General features: G+C 39.3%; 1 protein-coding gene across 1 annotated transcript in view; it reads right to left on the bottom strand.

The window, feature by feature from the left end:
• The window catches only part of LOC117302912 (calcium/calmodulin-dependent protein kinase type 1-like), a 105428-nt gene that overhangs the window by 22136 nt on the left and 62804 nt on the right, over window positions 1–20488 (bottom strand). Inside the window, exon 8 of the mRNA XM_033786895.1 lies at window positions 20186–20276. Within this exon, the coding sequence (XP_033642786.1) occupies window positions 20186–20276 (91 nt within the window). The remainder of the gene's footprint in view (window positions 1–20185; window positions 20277–20488) is intronic.

Raw genomic sequence — 20488 nt, forward strand, 5'->3', positions numbered from 1 at the left:
AAACCAATGGCTCTTTTCAGAACCACACCAACCCATACAGAGATTATCAATACATGGTGTTACAGAAAACCCTTTACAGTAAATGCTACACTGATAACATTTTGAAGCCACAAGTTAACATTGCTTTTCAGATAAGACAAATGTAGGAAAGTTCAACAAGTCAATTATGGTCAAGACTTTGTGACATTTTTCAGAGGAATTATGAGTAAATATTTTGCAGGGAGAATAACAACCAAAACCTGTAGCGAGACAACTGTACCTACGAGTAATCTGGGCACTTCCTCAGAAAAAGAACTATTTACAGGAAGTCTCACACCCACCAGCAATTTACCTTTGATTTGCAGTAAGTGAGGGGGAATGGAGAGAAAGAGAAAAACAATTTAACTGAAAGAATCAAATATCAAAGTCCAGCCAACAATCGCTTCTGCAGATGACAATCCCCTGAAAGTAGCAATTACAGCTACACGGAAAATCACATCTGCAAGAACCACCCTGAGACAATAATTGTATTTTAATAGACAAAATTAACAGAGCGCGAACAAATTGAGAGGAAAAGGGGCCAGGGTTGAGGGAGTAATATGAGAGGAAAAACCTTGAGAAATGCAGGCAAATTGGTTATTTTGGGAATTCAGTCACCTGCAGCGTAGATGGTGGGGTAATTTAGTGACCATTGATTTCGTCTAAGAAGGGCGGGGAGGGGGAGGTGGGGGGAAGAAGAAAATGTTAGAAATGGGGTCGGGCTAATCATCAACGTGAGACTCCCTGATCTGACAGACTTCAGCGAGGCTTACTAATGCTGACGGGGATTTAGTGAAAATCGCTAAACTCGTTCTGGATAATCTTGTTACGGGGAGGAGGAGAAATCAAATAAGAAAACAAAATATGGCCGTAGGGAAGAGACGTGGGTCCTAGTATCAGAAGAAATCATCGACTGAAGGGCTGATTTTCTACCATGTTGATGAAATTTAAGGGTTCCCCCATGACTGACTTTTTTTTTTTAGTTTGGGGACAATCTATTTCACTCCCCCATGCTCTACTTATCCTGAAACATACCCCAACTTCAACTTTCACTTGAGAAAGTGGTATTTTGTGTTTGAGTAAATATTGCTCTTACACACTTCCGTACAGTTCATCTATAATAAAAGTTTTCTGATTTCATCAACAATTAATCAAAAGTTAAAATACTTCCGATCCGAAAGCTGTCATCCGCTTAACAATAATCGTTTGTTTACAACGAAATCTGCACCATGTCTCAAATTTCAGGAGTATGTTTGAACTAATGTTGAGGAGAGTACAATCTGTTAAACAATTTTTGAAAGAAAAGAGTTGAAATAAAAGTACCCTAAAAAAATCCGATCAATAAAAATAAAAAGCAGCCTGTAATATGAGCCATAAATAGTTCTTTGGCTAATGGTCCTGTCATCTCCAAGTAACGCCTTAAGAGTGCACAACATCAATTTATTGCTTCTATCTCATAAGAAAAAAGATGGATGAGATTGCAGGAGATAGAGAGCATTTGTGAGTAAAGAAAAATATTACCGATGTCAAAAGACCTTGGCAGTCCAAGGAATATACAGTTTGTGGGTGTCATATGGCCAATTAACGTTCAACCAGAAGGAGAAGGCGTGGGTTTTAACAGGCTTCAGGGAAGGCTGGAACGGCCAGGTACTTTCAACAGGTTAAGATTAGGATTTTAATGACATATTGGCTGGGCAGTGAAGAGTGTTTTTGTATTCCCTTGGGACATTGCCGCAGGAAACAAACAAGCTTTGAGAAACAAAAGAGGGATACATGATTAGAAGTACTCCCCCGGGCACATCGTCCAAGAAAAACGTCACCGGTTCTGCTGGATTTTGATTAAGTCACTCATGGAGTATTCAAAAGATCCTTGTAGATCCCTGGCCTACAAAATATAAAATCCTGATCAGAGCACCGAAGTAGAAGTGATAAAACACTGATAAGTGTAAGGAGTGTTTATTTTGCCAGGTATACTCATCTTATCGGAACATAAACTATGGGTGCGAAAGTAAGAATTGATAAGCACTTTCAGGCCTGTATATGCTTTGATTTTGAAAGGGCAAGGGCACCGATGCATTTTCTCCTTGGTAAAGGGCACCCTATGAGGAAATTGTAAACTTCTACTGGAGCATTTCAAGGGCACCAAGGCATTGACCAGGGGGCATGTACATGTTGGTAATCGCCTCCGCTGCCTCCGTGAAGTATCACGTCTGCATTTTTGCCATAAACCAAACTTATCACAGTGCAAAAATAGGTGCTGGAGTAATAATGGGTTTGGTGTACTTAACTTCAAAATGCATCACCACAAACTATCCTCAAATGTAATGTATCACAGAGTGTAGCAATTGTCAGGACTTGTACTTTTGAGAACAAAATCCTTGAGTGCATGTTACATGGGAAAAGTAATTCACAAAGACATACAAATTTTTTTAAAAAGCAAGCATTAAATAGTCACAGGCTTCATATATCAGGGTTGAATTTGCAATGTTTTGTTTCTTCTTTTTCTTTTCTTCTCCTTAATGATAGTTTGGCCTAAGAAACATTCAGGCAGCCCAGATAAGACAAAACTGCAATTGTGATGAAAGGAAATTCACTATCGAAAGAGCCTCATATAAGGAGTCAAATAAGATTTAAAACTTCAAAAAGACAGATAATTGCTTTGATGCCCCAGCTAGAGTTAAAAAAAAAAATATTAAAGTTTCTCTTAACAAGGACAAACTGTCTACCTCGAGAATGAAGTAACAGGTGTGCACCTGGGACTTGACAAATTTATTCTAGTCGAAAAACAGAAAGCCTTGAGATTTACAAATCCATCCAGGCACCTCACCCACCACAACACTATCGTCGTAAAACCCGCCCCAAAGACAACTCCCACTAGAACTCTTATAAATTATTACTAAAACACAACTGAAAAACATTTCATTAATGACCAATGTGTGGGTTGATATGTGGATTACAGGCCTAAGGTAAGTGTTTGCCGGAAAGAAGGACATAACTAAAGTTTTACAAGTAAAGGAGCCAAATAATTTTGCCTTTCATAATCACTACACTGAGGTTAAAATGTGCATAGAAAATTGGAAAACAATGTGTTATCTCAAATCTGCACTTCTTCAATTTGAGAAGTAACTGGACCCTTCCCTTTCCTCAATATTTTGTACAAACACAGGTAAAGTTCAGAAAATGTTCCTCCTACTCTACAGTAAGAGCATTACAGGATTGCCCCTTTAATGTATTTCAGATACTTTCACTTTAAATATTGTTTTCTTTATTTTATGAATTGGTTTTATATATCAAAAATGTACAGCTTCGTTTTGTCAACATCAGCAGTTACAACAAAGGTGACATCTCAATATTTAGCACAAAGAGCAGGTTTTCTCTCTGGACCGGACGCAAAACTATCAAATATCCTCAAATTAAAAAGAGTGTGCCACAAATCAAGATAAAGAGAACTCCACGCCGTAGCTCAAGAATATCGTAGTGGTTACTTAATCGCGTACCGGATCCCCTGTATTATCTACGCGTAGTTGATAAGCCTACACACAGTTTACGCATATCCTTTACTGCTGCTGCTGATGCTTCAAGTTTTAATCACTCAGTGCTAGCTTCTATTTCACAAGCTGGGAGCTTAATTTACGGCCAGTGTCACCTCGGCAAGCTACGGCAATTTCTCACAGAGTGAAAGTGCCCGTTGATCAGAAAAACCTATTTCCCCCCCCCACGTCACTATTTTATTTCACCAGAGTCTACTACACCTTTGCAGATTTGTTTAAGGGGGGCGCTAGATTAGAGAGTTAATTAAAGAACATCTGTGGTTGGGATAAGATTGTAGCGATAGATTTCGAGGGGCTTGGCGAGCTATCTGATAAAATACAAGCGCCAAGTTTCGATGATAAATGACTGGATGGACAATGGGCATTTGAAGTTCCAAGATGATGTACAGGTCTGAATGTCAGACAACAGATATCTTATTTTCCATCTTAAACATATATTTTTTTTAAACAACAACAACAAGAAGGACCTTGTGAGGAGGGGAGGGATACCTGATGGAAGGAAACAGGCATTTTAAAATACTTAGCTTTTAGAGGATGTTCTTGAGAAGAGAGCTTTAAATTATGCCTAAAAATGTTGCATTGAAATAATAAATCAAAAAGTGGAATGTGATATCTCTTATTGTGAAAACATATCACAAAAACTGAGAGTGAGGGTAGAGCATTGGAGCAACCAGTGAAACAATTTATCTGATTGAATAACCGAGTAGTGTTTTTGTGCAGGTATTGCATTTTACTGAATTATTTCAGACGGAAATATTTTACAGAAAAATTGGTTTTAGTATGAACTTCATAGTCAGTTAAGCTTTCAGACTAAAATTAAACAAGGTCCTTTATCCTGACCAATCCCCTATAATACCTTTAACTATATTTCTAAACAGCCTACAGTATTTATATAATGCACATTCAACATCAGTTGAACTATTTGTTGAACTTTCACAAAAGCAATTGTACAGCGTGATTATTGAAAACTACCAGCTAGGAATGAACGTACTTTCCCACTAGCCCAAAGTTGTATCATACCGTTAAGGCATTGGGGCGTGTTAATCCCGTAATGAGGGAATCTTTCATGTGTGCTCACGGGTTAAAATAATCACCCATCCACAGGGATACGGAGGGTAAATATAAAGGGTGTATGAGTCCGTGGGTTGACCAAGATGGAGAGGAAATGAACTTCGCCAAGGCCAATGGTTTCAAAGAGTGCAAGGGACATGTACCTGAGTCAATGGGGATCTCACGTTATTATTCCAGTCTTGGTTTTTTTTATATTCTTTGGTACTGATGAGCAAAGTGGCATTGCATTTAAAGGACAAGTGATGTGGTTAATTTAAAATAATTTTGAGCGCAAAACAAGTTGAATTAGTTCATTGAGATCAAATCCCCCTTTAATAAAACTGGTCTAATACACTATGGGGTAAAATGACATTTGCTTAGTGGAACAATTCACTGCAACATCATTCTCCATCACTGCCTTGTTTCACAACTAATCCCTCAAGATTAATTTATGACTCCCTGTACTTAAGTTCATGTACACTACAATCTATTCAAAAATTGCCAATACATACAACGTTGCACTTTACTTCATACTTTCTACTGTACATTTAAAAGTGCAAATGAATAGATTTTTTGGGGAAGTTTATGCCATGGAAATTACCGGCTTTGCCTCAATGCTTCCTTCATTTCATATAATACTAAGAAACTAATTACAAAATGTCTATCCAATAGACTGTCTTACAAAAGAAAAATTGTAAAAAAGCAAACAGTTTTCATTATGTTCACTTCTAAAAGGCATTGAAAAAATGCATTCACTATGTATAACATACCGAGTAAAGAGTGCTGCACAGAATAGGTCTATATACCAATCCTGTAGTCAATGTACACAACATGTTGTCCTAGCATTGATGAGAGTCCATCACTAAACCGGTGAGATATTAAGTCAACACAACTGCTTATTATTTGTCTGAGATTGAGAAAAATGGCAAATCCATATCTTCATTGAGCAGTAATTTCAAAGTTTGTCTGCATTTAGTGTGCCAGTTTATGGGTTGATGATGATTAATGAGAGTCGATGGTCACCAGGACCGCCAGGCTGGTCATGTTTAGAACCAACATAATTTAAGAACTACGTTCACCGTCTTGTACAGATGTCATTAAGAATGTTTGTATTCATTTATCTATTTGAAGACACTGAACACTATTGGTAATTGTTAAAGACCAGTCTTTCCACTTGGTGTATCTCAACATATGCATAAAATAACAAACCTGTGAAAATTTGAGCTCAATTGTTCGCCGGAAGTTGCGAGAGAACAATGAAAGAAAAAACTGCCCTTGTCGTACAAGGTGTGTGCTTTTAGATGCTTGATTTCGAGACCTCAAAATCAAATTCCGAGGTCTCGCAATCAAATTAAAATATTTTAGTGATAAATTACTTCTTTCTCAAAAACTACGTTACTTCAGAGGGAGTCTTTTCTCACAATGTTTTATACTATCAACAGCTCTCCTTTGATCATAAGTAAGTTTTTATGCTAACAATTATTTTAAGTAATTACCAATTGTGTCCAGTGGCTTTAACGCATTGCCTTGTAGTGAAAACCAGAACTCCTCAAAACCGAGCAGCCAAGAAAAAGAAGAAAATTGTTAACAGTGGAAAGCCTGTTTCATACTTAAAGGCACTAGACACTCAGTGTCTGGTGTATAACTGTTGTTCAAAGGACTGCAAAACTTTGCCAATGTGACCAGAAACATAAAGTACATTTACAGCGTATAGATGTAATCTAGTTCAGGTGACTGCAAAACTTTACAAACATGACCAGAGTTACACTACCCATACAAACACTCAACAGCCATGGTGCCACTTCAAGAAACATTTATAGGATCTAATGCACTTTTAATTTGCAAATGCAAAGACTTTACAATCCATGGCTCTATGAAATCCCCCAAAGTAGGATTTGCCAATCCCCCAAAGGAGGATTTGCCAAATACACAAGGGACCGGCTAAATATCGCGATGTACTTAAAAGTCAAACCATTATGAAAACACATCTGTGATGAATTAGTTATGATAGTTGGTGAACAAAAAAATTGAGTCCTCTCTCTCTACCTGTCTGGTGCCATGTATGTGAATGAGAGTGCCTTGCAATGGTTGTCACACACAGGGCTGGTCACACTCTCATCAACATCCAAGTATTATTCATTGCAACAGAAACTAGTGTTTGGTAACGTCAAACTTAAAATGCTTTCTGATAAACACAAATGAGGAAGATATAATATATAAGCACGAGTGGAATATGGGGGAAAATGTTTCATTGCAACAGAAACCAGTCTTGGCAACCTCAAACTTCAAAAAAATTCTGATAAAAACAAATAAGGAAGATTGTATATAAATAAGTGCAAGTGGAATATCGGGAAAAGTAGCGCTGGGGAAAAGTAGCGCTTCTGTGCCCTGTATCCGAAGGAGGCAAAAAGATAGCGCTTTACAAGCATTTTCACGTGAGAAAATTGTGCACTACGCTTTACGCATTATGCACAATGCCTGACAGAGACACAGATTTTGGGCCTTAGCATGATACATCATATGCACGTAACCTTTCCAATCGTTTCATAAGCTATGGCTGAACTTACCATCAAAATTGCAAGAGCACTTTTCCCTACTTTATAAGCAGAGATGATCAGGTACTTTGAATTGTCTGTTTGCGTGGGTTTTGATAAACCATAAATAATTTAGTCCAGTTGGTTCTATTTCTTCTGATCGTGGGAGTTTATGAATAACTCTGCCAAAGCTCTCCAGGGGAGATGTGTTTTAAAAACCTACATAAATACCTAAATGTTTACATGGTCTTATAATTCATTTTATAAATGGCCCAGCCAACCAAATTAATCATACTAAATTGAGGAGCATTCTTTGATTTGTTAAAGATTTACATGTTGAATCTCACTGTGCGTGGGCATGCATCAGTCGTTGTATTATCAATAGCCCGATCCAGTAGGCTTTGCCCACGACGCACGTGTGAGCAAGAACACGTGGGGTTCTCCAACTCTGCCGCGTGCGCCAAAGATACGCGCACGCATGTCGGACCTTATTTGTCGGACCTTCGTTGAGTTGTGATTGGTCAATACACACTGGGGCGGAGCTTAATGGATCGGTTGGTTGAGTGGAGACAGCAGAACAAAGAAACACAGAAGGAACAACTGTTCTCACGTTGAAGGTTTTGGGGTCCCAGAGGTGGAAGGTGAGTAACCACTATGCCACCTGCCCCTAGCCTCCCGACCTGACTTGATGCCTGTACCAGTAATAAGCTTAACTGTACAAGCATGGAATTTCACGTAGGCAACAGAGACAATTGCCTCCATGCCCCTGGCATATGTTCTTGCCTCGGTGCCACCTTGAAATTCACAATGTTAAACTGTACTTTGTAACACCACTGTAAAAAAAGTGTTAATTTTATTAGTCACGAACCAATCACTTGATGAGCCACAAAGACGCATGGTTCAGAAGAAAATGAGTGATGTACCCCACTGGGTAAATTAACTTGATCTATGGTTGGACCTTTCCATGGTATCTTTTACATTATTAGAAATGGCTCTGGGTATAACCGGAGGATGTACGCTGGTACAAGGTAAAATTAGATTGGACAAACATAACATTTAGACAACTTCAATGTCAGCTTGTGTACACATTAGTGTACTAAAAGTGAAAGTAAAATACAGTGTGTAAAATGTTCTGTGCATTTACAATTTAACTGTGTGTGCAAATGGACAGTACATGTACATTTACTGATGTAAGCAAACTTTCTGTCAACCCACTGCCATTGTTGTTTAACAACTGTTCATCACCTTTTTTAACTATGTCAATTTCGTCGTAATAATTTTGGAAGACAAAAACGGATCACTCCCAACGTACACAGGTTTCAAGACTTTCTTTCCAGAGCATACAAATGGCGAGCTAATCTGGCTTAAATATATTGACATCATCAGTCACACTGTCCACTTTGGACGGGCTTTATTCTAGCCACATACAACGGGAGTAATGGACCGGTGATAAATTGGCCGATCTCTACGGCCAGTTCATCTTGATCCACTCAAGTATTTACCTCAAGTGGGTTTAACCGACCCCTTTTCCCCTTTAGACTTCTTCCTGTTGGTTGTCCCTTGATGTGGAGCAGCCTATAGTTGACTTCTTGTTAGTATACTACTGAATGGGTTATGAAGTGGTTAATACAAACATGACAAATAGCCTGATATCTACTGGTATTCCACTGCAACCTGAACATGCTGAAAGTAAAGCCCGATTCATACTTCCAGCGAATGCGTATGCGATGCAAATTTGACGTGAATTTGGCGTCACAACCTTCTTTTCGCAGCGATATTTGCAAGTGAGTTGCCCAGAGTTGAACTGCCGCGAATTATTTGATGCGAATTTGTGACGTCAACATTCGCTTCGCCTTCGCATTCGCAGGAAGTATGAACCGGGCTTTACCCTGCCAACATCAATGCTGCCAACATTTGCATTTTGAAATCAGGGAGATTTTGTACACGAATCTAGAATTACATAATTCAACATAATAGAGACAAAGTTTTTATTATCAGGAAGATTATTATCAAATTTGTTTATCAGAACATAATAATAATTATAATAATAATAATAATAATAAGACTTGTAATGCTCACATATCCACCCTGCTGGGCGCTCAAGGCGCAGAGACAGATTGGTTGATTTTCAGGGATTCTTCTGCAGACTCAGGGAGAGTTTGGGACTCTGCTACATGCTGCTGTGTCAACGACCCTGCCAACTGGCTCTTTGAGTTTGTTTCAATCGCCACTTAATGTTGTAAAAAGACCGAAAATCATCTCAGTAACCTTCCAGTAGAAATTTTAATTTCCCTCATAGAGAAGCCTTTTGTGAAGGATAAAGGCTTCTTTCTCACTGAACCCAAATAGGGTCAGACTTGTGGCAACAGCAACAACGAAACTGTTTCTCACTAACCCAAATGGGGTCAGACACGTTGCAACAGTAATAATGAAAATTGTTTCTAACCTAAACCAAACTGGAATCAGACACTTTGCACCTTAACAATGAAAACTGATTCTCATTTCACCCAAATTAAGTGAGACACTTAACACCAATAATGAAAACAGTCTTTTCCCGAGCCCAAACTGAGTCAGACACGTTGCAAGAGCAACAATGAAAACTCTGTCTCACAGAACCCAATTGGGGTCAGAAAGACCCTTTTTGACTTCTACCCTCAGTTTACTTTATCAACGAGAACAAGAGGAAAAAACAAGATTGCTGGACACTGTTGAGGATCTATTATGAACCACTTCAGCCACTACATTAAATCATCCAGTCCTCAACCACACAAAATACCTGTCCCTCTAAAAACATGGCTAATGGCAGCAACCCTGAATGGACAATCCCTGCCACGCATAATACCCTCCGACTTAATTAATTTGATTTCATAGCATGGGCTGACAAAATCAAACTGCACTGCAGGTCTGTTTGGCTCTATAGACAGCTATATTTGTCAAGCTAACCTTGAGAGGCGTAGATTATCATCTCTGCAGGGATTGTGCATGATGAATTTCGCTACCAGGAAGGCTGTGCATACAACAAGAGACCATTGATGGTTTACAGAGCCCAGTACTAAGAGGTTTCTTTTTCTTCTTCTTCTTCCCCAGGAGCAAGCCGTTTGTTTGCCACTAATTAACCCAGCAACAAACAATGACTTGCGTATTGGTTGATAGAAAGCACTGTACAATCTTGGGGGGTAAAGTAATATTGCTGGCAGTGTGAGCAAATATTGCTGTTTAAGTACACAATGAGGGAGGCTATACTAACTTACAATGACTTCAGATTATAATCGGTCAGAATAGTGTCTTCCAGGATTAGGGTAGTTCATCAAATCCAAACTTATGAACTCCGCCTTCGTGTAGATGTATGCAATGCCTGGCCCATATCTGGATGCCTGGCCCATATCTGGATGCCTGGCCCATATCTGGATGCCTGGCCCATATCTGGATGCCTGGCCCATATCTGGATGCCTGGGCCATATCTGGATGCCTGGCCCATATCTGAATGCCTGGTCCATATCTGGATGCTTGGCCCATGTTCAAATACCTTAGGTCCATGCCTGGTGCCTGGTCCATGCATGGGCGCCTTGCCAATGATGCCTGAATACGCGGCCCATGATGCCCGATACCTTGCCTATGCCTGGGCATGCTTTGTTTTTGGCCTATGCCTGGGCATGCTTTGATGCATGGGCATGCTTTGATACCTGGCCCACGCCTGGGTGCCTAGCTGGATGCCTGCTCTATGAATGAATGCATAGCCTACACCTTGGTGCCTGGCCCATACTGACCATGGTCAATTTTTCAATGCATTGACCATGGTCAATTTTTATATGCATAGGTCAAAACAAATCAGGCAGGAACACAATTTGACTGATATTGGATGGCCAATGTGACTAGACCAGATAACTCACAATTCATTAAACAAAATGAAAGTGCAACCAATCTTCTCAAACTATCTACAACACAATTCATACTGTAGATGTACATTATTCAAGCTTCCTTGTAAAAGGGCTCCCACTAAAATGAAACTGACAGAAATGTACTTCAATGAGAACACATTAGGGAAAACAAAGGAAAAGGCTGTTTTACCAACTAAAGTGACCTGTGGTAATAATGTAAAATGTTACAACGCCCTCACGTTTTGACCCTACATGTACATAGTATGTTCTCCAAGCCTTTAGGAAAGACTCTGGTACCCTGGCTACAGTTCAACCGTGCGGTCAATTCCACTTTTTGCATGTACTAGAACACTTTCTTCATCATCTCCTCATTGAAAGCATCCGCACGCCTACGAATGCAAGGCACTTTCGTGGGTACCTTAGAACAATAATAAGAAACAAATGTATGCCTGCTCACTCCCAACCCAACATTCCCAGCACCATTATACAGTCCGTCAAAATAACATTGAGGCATTCAGCAGCTCTCTTTCAAAAAAATTACTGCCGAGCCACCCCTTTGAAGAAATATCATCCCGATTTAATCTAATATGAAACGTGACGCGCCATCAATGGGAGATCCCACTTCAACTAACTCTGCCTTCCAAAATGAACACAGTCGTGCGGCAATAAACGCAGTTGACGTCTTCCACAAGACAGGAAAGATCTTAAAAATGATATCCTCCTTATCTTAAAGATCCTCACGCAACAGTCGTTTCTCAATTCCTGTCACAAACAAGTTACATAACTGCTAATGATCCTGCGGGTACTCTGTCAAAACATCTGCATATAAATTAAACATACGCGTACGGAAGTAGAGTGCAATGTGAGTAATGGAGTAAGACAATGTCATCAAGCTGATTGCTGGATGTTGTTTACATAGCGGCTCATGTTTACATGGGAGTGGGAACTCACATACTATTAATAATAAAGGTATTCAATCAAGCGATGTCACAAGTACAACATAGGTTACTTAAGAATACCTGTTATGTGGTTAAATCACCACAATCAGCTAGTTTCCAAATAGAGTGTAGAAAATTCGAACAATTTGTGTCCCCTACCTTCCTTTTTAACTGGTTAATTAATGGTTGTATATTTAATTATGTGTGATACATGTTTTAGACAGCAGAGAGGATTGGTTATATACCCCCTCCCCACTTACGCCAACAGAACTCACTCTGACAGTATTACCAGTGCCATTCTTCCAAAGAAATATGAATCCATCCACCAAGAACACCAAATTATCAAACCAAAACCTCACCAAATCACAACCTTACCAAATCACAACCTTACTGAACCACAAACTTGTCGAACCATAACCTTATTGAACCACAAACTTACCAAATGTTAACATTCCTTAACCACAATATTGTAAAACCCCAACCTTACCAAACCCAAACCTACCTAAACCACAAACATACCAAACAATAACCTAACTTAACTCACAACCTTACCAAATCACAAACTGACAAAACCCCAACCATACCAAACAATAAAGCTTACCAAATCACAACTTCACCATACTACAACCTTACCAAACCACCATTTTACCATAGTTTCAAGTTATATATTTATTGACATGATTGAGGAAGTTGCATTATGTTACTTTTGATTTGAAATCAGTTTATTAATCGATATAAAGATGATGCCTTTAACGTCACTTCGTATAAAGCAAGCCAGGTGAAATGTTTCCACCAGAGATTGCTTCCCTTTGAGAGCCATGTTTGGATTAGACTTCAAGTCACCGAACCTGCACTTTCTTAACAGTGCTGAATTCAATCCGAGTTTTCTTCCCCTTCTTTCCACAGATGCGTTCAGGCTGGACAGTGTCATGAAAAATAGCATATCTCATGTGAGGGGAAGAATTGTTGAAGCTTTAATTAAAAAGAATCCAAGACTTTGTGGGAATGTGGAGCACGAGTATCAACAATGAACAGGTCGGGATAATAGGGGGATGTCAGATGATCAGGAAGGAAAAGTGAGGTCTTATGAAAGGGATTGAATAAAGGTTGGGGGAGATGAATGACTAGTGGACGGTCAAGTGCCAAGGAGGGGGAGGAGTGGATCATAATATAACTTCAAAAGCAGGGAGTTTAACATTGCACTCTCCATGAGTGTGTGAAAGGAAGGCACAACGGTTAGGGTTAATTTGGCAGTGAGTGTTGGTAGTGCCTTAGATACATGATGCATGTGTATGGTGATGGATAACAACAACATAATGCAAACCCCAACAATGCCCAAGGCCAAAGTATTTCCATAAAGGTATTGTTTTAATTTTTAGCGCTTAAGGTCTAGTTCCTGAATATGTAATGTTATTAATCATGGGTAATAAATGATGTTGCCATGCAAAATTGTATGTACATTGTATGTCTTTTGAACATGAATAAACCTTCTGAAAATATTGATTAAGAAATGATCACAAAGTCTTCATATTCATAATCCTATAACTGTGTTGTTTTGTTTTGGGTTTGTTTTTGTTTTTCAATATGAAGTACTTCAATTGCAGATAATTATATTAGTGGGAAACGACTGCGAGGACCCAGTCTTCACTGCAGGGTAATGACCTTGGTCAGTAGTGCTGTTAATGGACCTTGCCTTCAGTCTGATTGATTAAAGCCTAGCCTCCAACCAGGGCCCAATTTCATAAAGCCTGTTCGCGCAAAAACTCCCTAATTAAGCATGAATAGTATTGCTAAGTAGAGTCACTTGACCAGCCCAAATTACACTAAGTTTGCATTGTTGGCACGGCCAAAGCAGTATTTTATGCTCAACAGCTTTTAATTGGGCCCTGATCTTTTTCAAGCAGGAAATACCCACCCCAACACTCTTATAACTTAAATAAATCACCCTGCCAGACGTCCAGTTTTTGTCATTAGGATGTGCATGGTAGTCACACAGCGATGCATGAAATGACCATGGGTTTTAAAGGATTTGGGTACTTTTTTAAAATGTCCATAGATTTACATTAAACTAACAGGGTTTGAAGATAATGATAGTGGAAAGCCTCCCTTCAAATATTACTTACTGAGGTGCTGTAGTTTTTGAGAAATGAGTAAAACAATGTCATGAAAATACGTTTGTAAATGATTAAAATAATTTTCGTCTCATGAGACGAAAACAATTTTCATGACATTATTTTACTCATTTCCCAAAAACTACAGCATCTCAGTACGTAACATTTTCAGGGAAGCTTTCTTCAAACTGTGTAAGTTTAGTGTAAATCTGTGGACATTGTGTTTTTTGTCCTACAAAAGTTACATAGACCCTTTCATTTCTCAGTGTAATTTCCATTTCCAATGTAACCCATCCCAGGGCTCTATCTCTGTTATAGTTGACAACATAAGCTGACTGCATTCATTATAAATCTACAGATGCTTTACACCAGCCAAAACACCACATTGACAATAAAGCCTGTCTTGAGTTGCGGGATACTCAACCTCAAGGTGTGGATAAAGGTGCATGGTAGTCACAGTTTGTAAGTGAAGTGTGTATGCACTTTAGAAGGATGGTGGGGTTGGGGTGGATTAAAAGGGTACAACATGTACTTTACGATTGGTTTCTAATTGACTTCTGGGTCTGGATCTGGATAACTATTCTCCAGACAAAGAGAAGATCGGAAGAAGTTTCCGTTTTAGATGTGGGAGGAAAACCTAAGAGACATATTCTAGGAAAAAACCCATGCAGTCAAGTAGGGACTCGAACCAGGGTCCCAGATGTGGAAGCAATTAAGCAAGACACCACTACACCATACTTAGGAGGATGGACCCAATTTCATAAAGCTGTTAAGCAGAAACTACTGCAAAGCAAATTTGTTTACCAGTAACCAGTTGCAACAATGTAAACGCTAAGGAATTTAGGCTGGTAAACAGTTTCTGTTCAGCAAGATTTTTCCGTGCTTAGCAATTTTCCATGCTTACGGGCTTTATGAAATTGGGCCCTGGTTCCCTGTTGATTTGATGCTTGATTTCACTTGCATCAGTGTGTGTAGCCCCTGACAACAATTTAGCCAGCTGAGCATGTCAAGTATTCAGATAAGGCGAATTAAGCTACAGCTATGCTATTGGCTGCAGCAACAACAGTGAAGAATAGGACTTCCTAGCGATCCGGAAGCTGTTAATTAGGAAATGGCCTGATGTCTCTTTATACAGCCGAAAAAACCATAATGCCATTCTACAACACCTACATACATTGTACGTGATCCATTGTCCATTTCAATGGCTCCTTGGAGTGCATTAATTTCCAACAGATTACACAAAATTAATTTGCGGAAAAACGCTTTCATCTTTACACACACGTTTGAGTCATTATGCTCCACACAAAATGGACTTTTGGCCTTAGAGGTTTTTTTTCCCCGAGCAAAGGTAAACACTACAGTGAGTCAATGCTTCATTTGTATGAGTGGGAGAACATCCAAAAGAACTGAAATACAATGGTTTAGGATTTCTCCACAAGCATAAACGGGTGTCTTTCCCCCTTTTTCATGAATTTTTGTTCTTTGAGTAACAATTTGGCTTGAAACCCTTTGGCTTGCGATGGATACTTTGGCAAATAGCAACGGACGATGGGACGGAGTGTAGAGTTACCAGACTGATAGACAAGTCGGAGGCTACAATACCAGGAATCGTTGTCAGACAGAGATTCGACAGAATGTCCAACTTACCAAGAAAGTCAATCCAAAGTAGACTAATCTAATCGTGGACAACAATTGTGCATTTGACAATGATTTTCATGTAAGCAACCAATGAGACTAATGTGTATGTACATGTACATGTACTTTATTACAGCAATGACATTTATATTCTTCTTAAATACTCTTGGGTAACCAAGAAACAATTACCAGAATAGATTTGAACCTGCAAGCTCTGGATTCTGTGGCGTTGCTCTACCAAATGAGCTTTCTAGCCCCAATGTTGGCGGTCTCCCTACTTCTTGTCATTATCTTTGTTCAGGGGTGCCAGTCAGAAGCCATTCGACATGTAAAATCCGTATATCCAGGGATCACATCCAACTTTATGATACAACTTGGGAAGAGGCAGCAGAGGGATCACCTTATAATCAGATGACTCTTGATTTCAATTGTAAAGTAACTTACCCTGTCAGTTTCCCTTGTGGTTTATTACTTGATTTTCTCAAATTCTTGTCAAGTTTAATTGTATGTGCCAAAGTGAAAACAAAAACAAAAACTTCATGGAAATAGGGAGACATGACGTCACCCACATCATGTTGGACAATGCATATAATTCAGTGTCTAAACTTGGCAGTCTATTGTTGTCAAAAAAAGTGAAATAAATTATGACTGACAGGAGTACAAAGGGCCATGAACAATACAACTACATTACATTGTACAGCTTCCCGTCAATACCAACGTAGATATAGAAAAACAAAACAGTACAGTACGTGTGGAAGGGGGAGGTCTGGGAGAATTTGTTAATGATATTGTCATCAACTTGATTGCCTAGGTAACAGTTGCCATTGGAAACTGTCTGGGCCCACTATAGTAAACCTGTGGATGAACAAACACATTCGGATCAACAACAAAGGTGCTGCATCATGGTTCTTGTGATGATACACACAGACTCAATTCCATGCTTTGATTATGTCTTTTTTGTTTACCCCCTTTTTTGTTTACCCCTTTAGAGACCAATCATTTCTGTATTTCCATCACCATACACCAAGAAGTGGAAAATTGAAAGCTTGTTAACACAGTATAAAATTATTTGGCTTGGAGGTGTAAGTTGTAATTTAATAAGAAAAACACAGGGAAATGGCAGTCAAGATAAACCTTTAACTTCACCTTTTTGCCGAGAGGACGCTAAAAAAAATCTGCGGACACTGTAAGCATTTTGGTACAAGCTTCATGCAGTCCCTATGGTTTCTCAAGGCCAGCTCTAAGAAACTGGGTCCTGATAAACCAATAATTAAGAGCAGACATAAGTAACATGACCACATCCTTCTATTATTTTCAAAGCACCCTAATGAGCAACACGACATAATGAATTTTACATGTAGCTCTTATTGCAGCTCTAGAAATTTGAAGAACTTCAAGTATGGTGTTTGGCCGACAGAGAAGCTACCCCGACTGCCAATCCAAGCAGTTGTACCCGGCACTCTAATACAAAACACAGTACATCACAACAAAACTGCAATCAATTTCAGAAGAAAAGATGGTTTTCCAATCTGTGATTCATTTATGGGGCACCGAGAGACAGACATAATTGGACACAATACAAATTAACATCATCACCCAGTTCTAGATTCTGCCAACGGTACATGTTGTTCATCAATTACCAAGGTCTAGTGTCCATCAACCCCCCCCCCCCCCCCCACCACCCAAACCCAACCTGCCATCCCGCATCCCTATCTTCGGCCCATGTCCAAGATGGACCACCATAGGACCCTCAAGTCAAGCCAGGCAAATCCAGCTAAGCATTATAAAGGATATCAGTTACACGTATCAGACATTTACCGGTGGAAAACGTAGAGGCAGACAAACAATCCAGTGCGCTCTGCGACCGATATCCAACAAAGGCAGCGCCCCTTGGCATATCGAACCATCTTTAAAGGAGAATTATGGACGTGTCAGGCTTGAGTGCTGTTTACATGAACCCCCTGCGATCAATTCGTTTCTGTAGAGATTCTGCACACAAGTTCCCCTGTGACAGCATCCTGTATCATACTTAATGATGTAAGATGTATCCCATCACATCTCAACATATAGACAACAATTGTTTTGTTAATGTTACTATTTCTGGTATTATATGTTAACCTAGTTATAATACAGTGATGAAATTAACACAAATTACACAAAGCGTTACATCATTTCAGTATTGGACAGTTTGAATCATAACTTGACAGTTGACATAAAAAGTTCTTTTTTTCCCACAAATGCGATCAGGGCCCACTTTTCAAAAGGCTCAGCAGAAACACTTGTGAAGCAAAGGAAAATCTGGCTATAATAAGCAGATATTGGTTACCAGCCTAACTATTGAAGATGTAATGTACATGTACATTCTTTGTGACTGGTTCCCCTCCAAATTGTAATTAGCAAAGAAGTAAATGCTAAGCAACATTTTCTACTTAACAGCTTTATAAAATAAGGGTCATTAGTTCCTTTAAAAATCAGTAGGCTAAAATAGTTTGTATTAACTTTTTTTCAAAGAATTACACCTGCTTGGGGAGTCTGCGTCTACCTTGTCATATCATGTCCAAGTCACTGACCATCATGACTCGAGTCCGAGTCCCTGCTGGAGTCACACGACACTGTCTAGAAAATACGCTGCCGTGATCATAGATACATTGATTCCCCTAAACTAACAAACTCAGTAAACACTGTCTTTAATTAAAATCTCCTCTTCCAGACATGAGGAACTAATGAGCACGCTCTTAATAATGTACGTACATGTACGAACATTGACCCCGCCGCAGGGAAAGACTTCACCATAAGACTGTTACTCAGAAAGATTGAACGGGGATATAACTCTATAGACTATCTAAGAACTGATGGCATACTAATGCCTGAATGTTTACAGAAATTCAAAAAGATTTGATGGAGACAGTAATATCTGATAACAGTATCAGACCCTTTGGGGTGATTTAAAAACAGGATCGGCAGTGAAGAGGGTAACAAGAAAAACACAAAATTACTTGAGGAAATGGCCTACCTCAACCATGCAAAATAATCAAGGCAGGTTTAATCGTACAACATTAAGCAAACATGTACTGAAGAAGGGTATTGGTTTAGTCTGTTGATGGTTGAACTGGCCACCTGCTTCTTCCTCACAACCAATAAACTTTGCACAAACTTGGCATAAAGTCTAGGACAATGTAGTAATTATAAAGACACCAAAACCTGGGCCCAATTTAATAGAGTTGCTTCAGCAAAAAAAAATTGCTTAAGAATTTTCTGCTAAGCAGAGAATGAGTAAGATACCAGTCCCAAATTGTACATGTGACAAAAGCAGCTTGGTTGGTAACTTTATTCTGGTAAGCAAAATATTTGTTGTGCTTAGCTACCTTTTGTGCTTCAGCAGCTGTATAAAATTGGGCCCTGGGGGGAAGCTCCTCTGAAAACCTTTCTGGAGGTCATACATGTAAAGTATTACTGTTTACCACTTTGGATGGTTAGGGTCTCGGGCAACACATAAATGTACAGTAGTCACTCGTAATTTATAGATGAGATTTGACACAATCCAGCGCGGCATTAGTTGATGGAGTACTTGACCTGACAAAAGTGAGCACTTAAAGCTTCAGAGGAAGCAATATTGTTACGCCCTAAGTCTCTTAGTACCTCCCCCCTTTTGACTGCCAATAGGAATATTATGGAATGTGCAGATGAGACCTGGGGTTCTGCAACAATATATCTCATATTTATTACTTGTATTGACAGAACAACCCTCTACACATGTACAAGATGACATAGGCAAAACAACTATAAAAAAAGCATTCTGGGGGCAGAGTACATGTGTAGGTCTCCAGCACAAACTGCAATGTGATGAAAAGCCTTTATCACTTGTACCCTGAAAAGTTTTGCAAGACTAAAGCATTTGTGAACATTTCTGTAGAAATAGGCTTTTCGCGTATTGCCGATATATCCTTTCACACTGTTTCAATAATAAGGCCATGCCACATGTTAAATTATACAGGCAACATGTTCCAGGCAATGTCTATGAAGGCAACACATTCAAATGCTATTTTCGACCTAATTGTTATTGGGACAGTATTATTATACCAATAAAATAGTCGTCGTCCCAAAATATTCCTTTGCATCAGTATAGTTGGTTGCCTCCCAATTGCCTGTAAAAATTGCCCCGCGTGACAAGGCCTTTGAAGCCAAGCCGTGACAGGCAATTTACAGGCAACTAGTTCAAGGCAATCTTCAATACAGAAGTTGATTCAAATTTCAGTTTTCTCATTATTTTCTTGGAGATAGTGAGTTACAGCTGGAAGAATTTTGTTTGTGCTGCTGAAGTGTTCCTTGTGTATGCAGTGCAGTTGGTTGTCTCCAAATTGCTTGTAAAAATTGCCCGGTGTGACGAGGCGTTTACAGGTGCATGGGTGACAGGTTACTGATACATGTATGTGCAATATTTGCTTTTAGAAAAAATGGATCCATACATACCTTCCATTTTGATTTGGCGACAAAGTTTTTCTTGATTTGTTCACTGACAGAATCATGGATGTTCTTATCCAGGGCAGTGTTTCCAGAAATCCTAAAGTCAAGGAAATTCAAGGAAAGATGAACAACAGGATGAGTCCTTCACGATAAATTTGTATTGTTGATAATTGTTAACATAAAGACTTACTTGGCGACAAGCATTGGAGAGCTGTTGATAGTATAAAACATTGTGAGAAACAGCTCCCTCTGTGGTAACCCTATATAGGACTCTTCCTCTGTACACAGATACAGATAGTGTCCTCACTA

Source organism: Asterias rubens, chromosome 2 (genome assembly GCF_902459465.1).
Source record: "Asterias rubens chromosome 2, eAstRub1.3, whole genome shotgun sequence".
In the NCBI taxonomy this organism is placed as follows: domain Eukaryota; kingdom Metazoa; phylum Echinodermata; class Asteroidea; order Forcipulatida; family Asteriidae; genus Asterias; species Asterias rubens.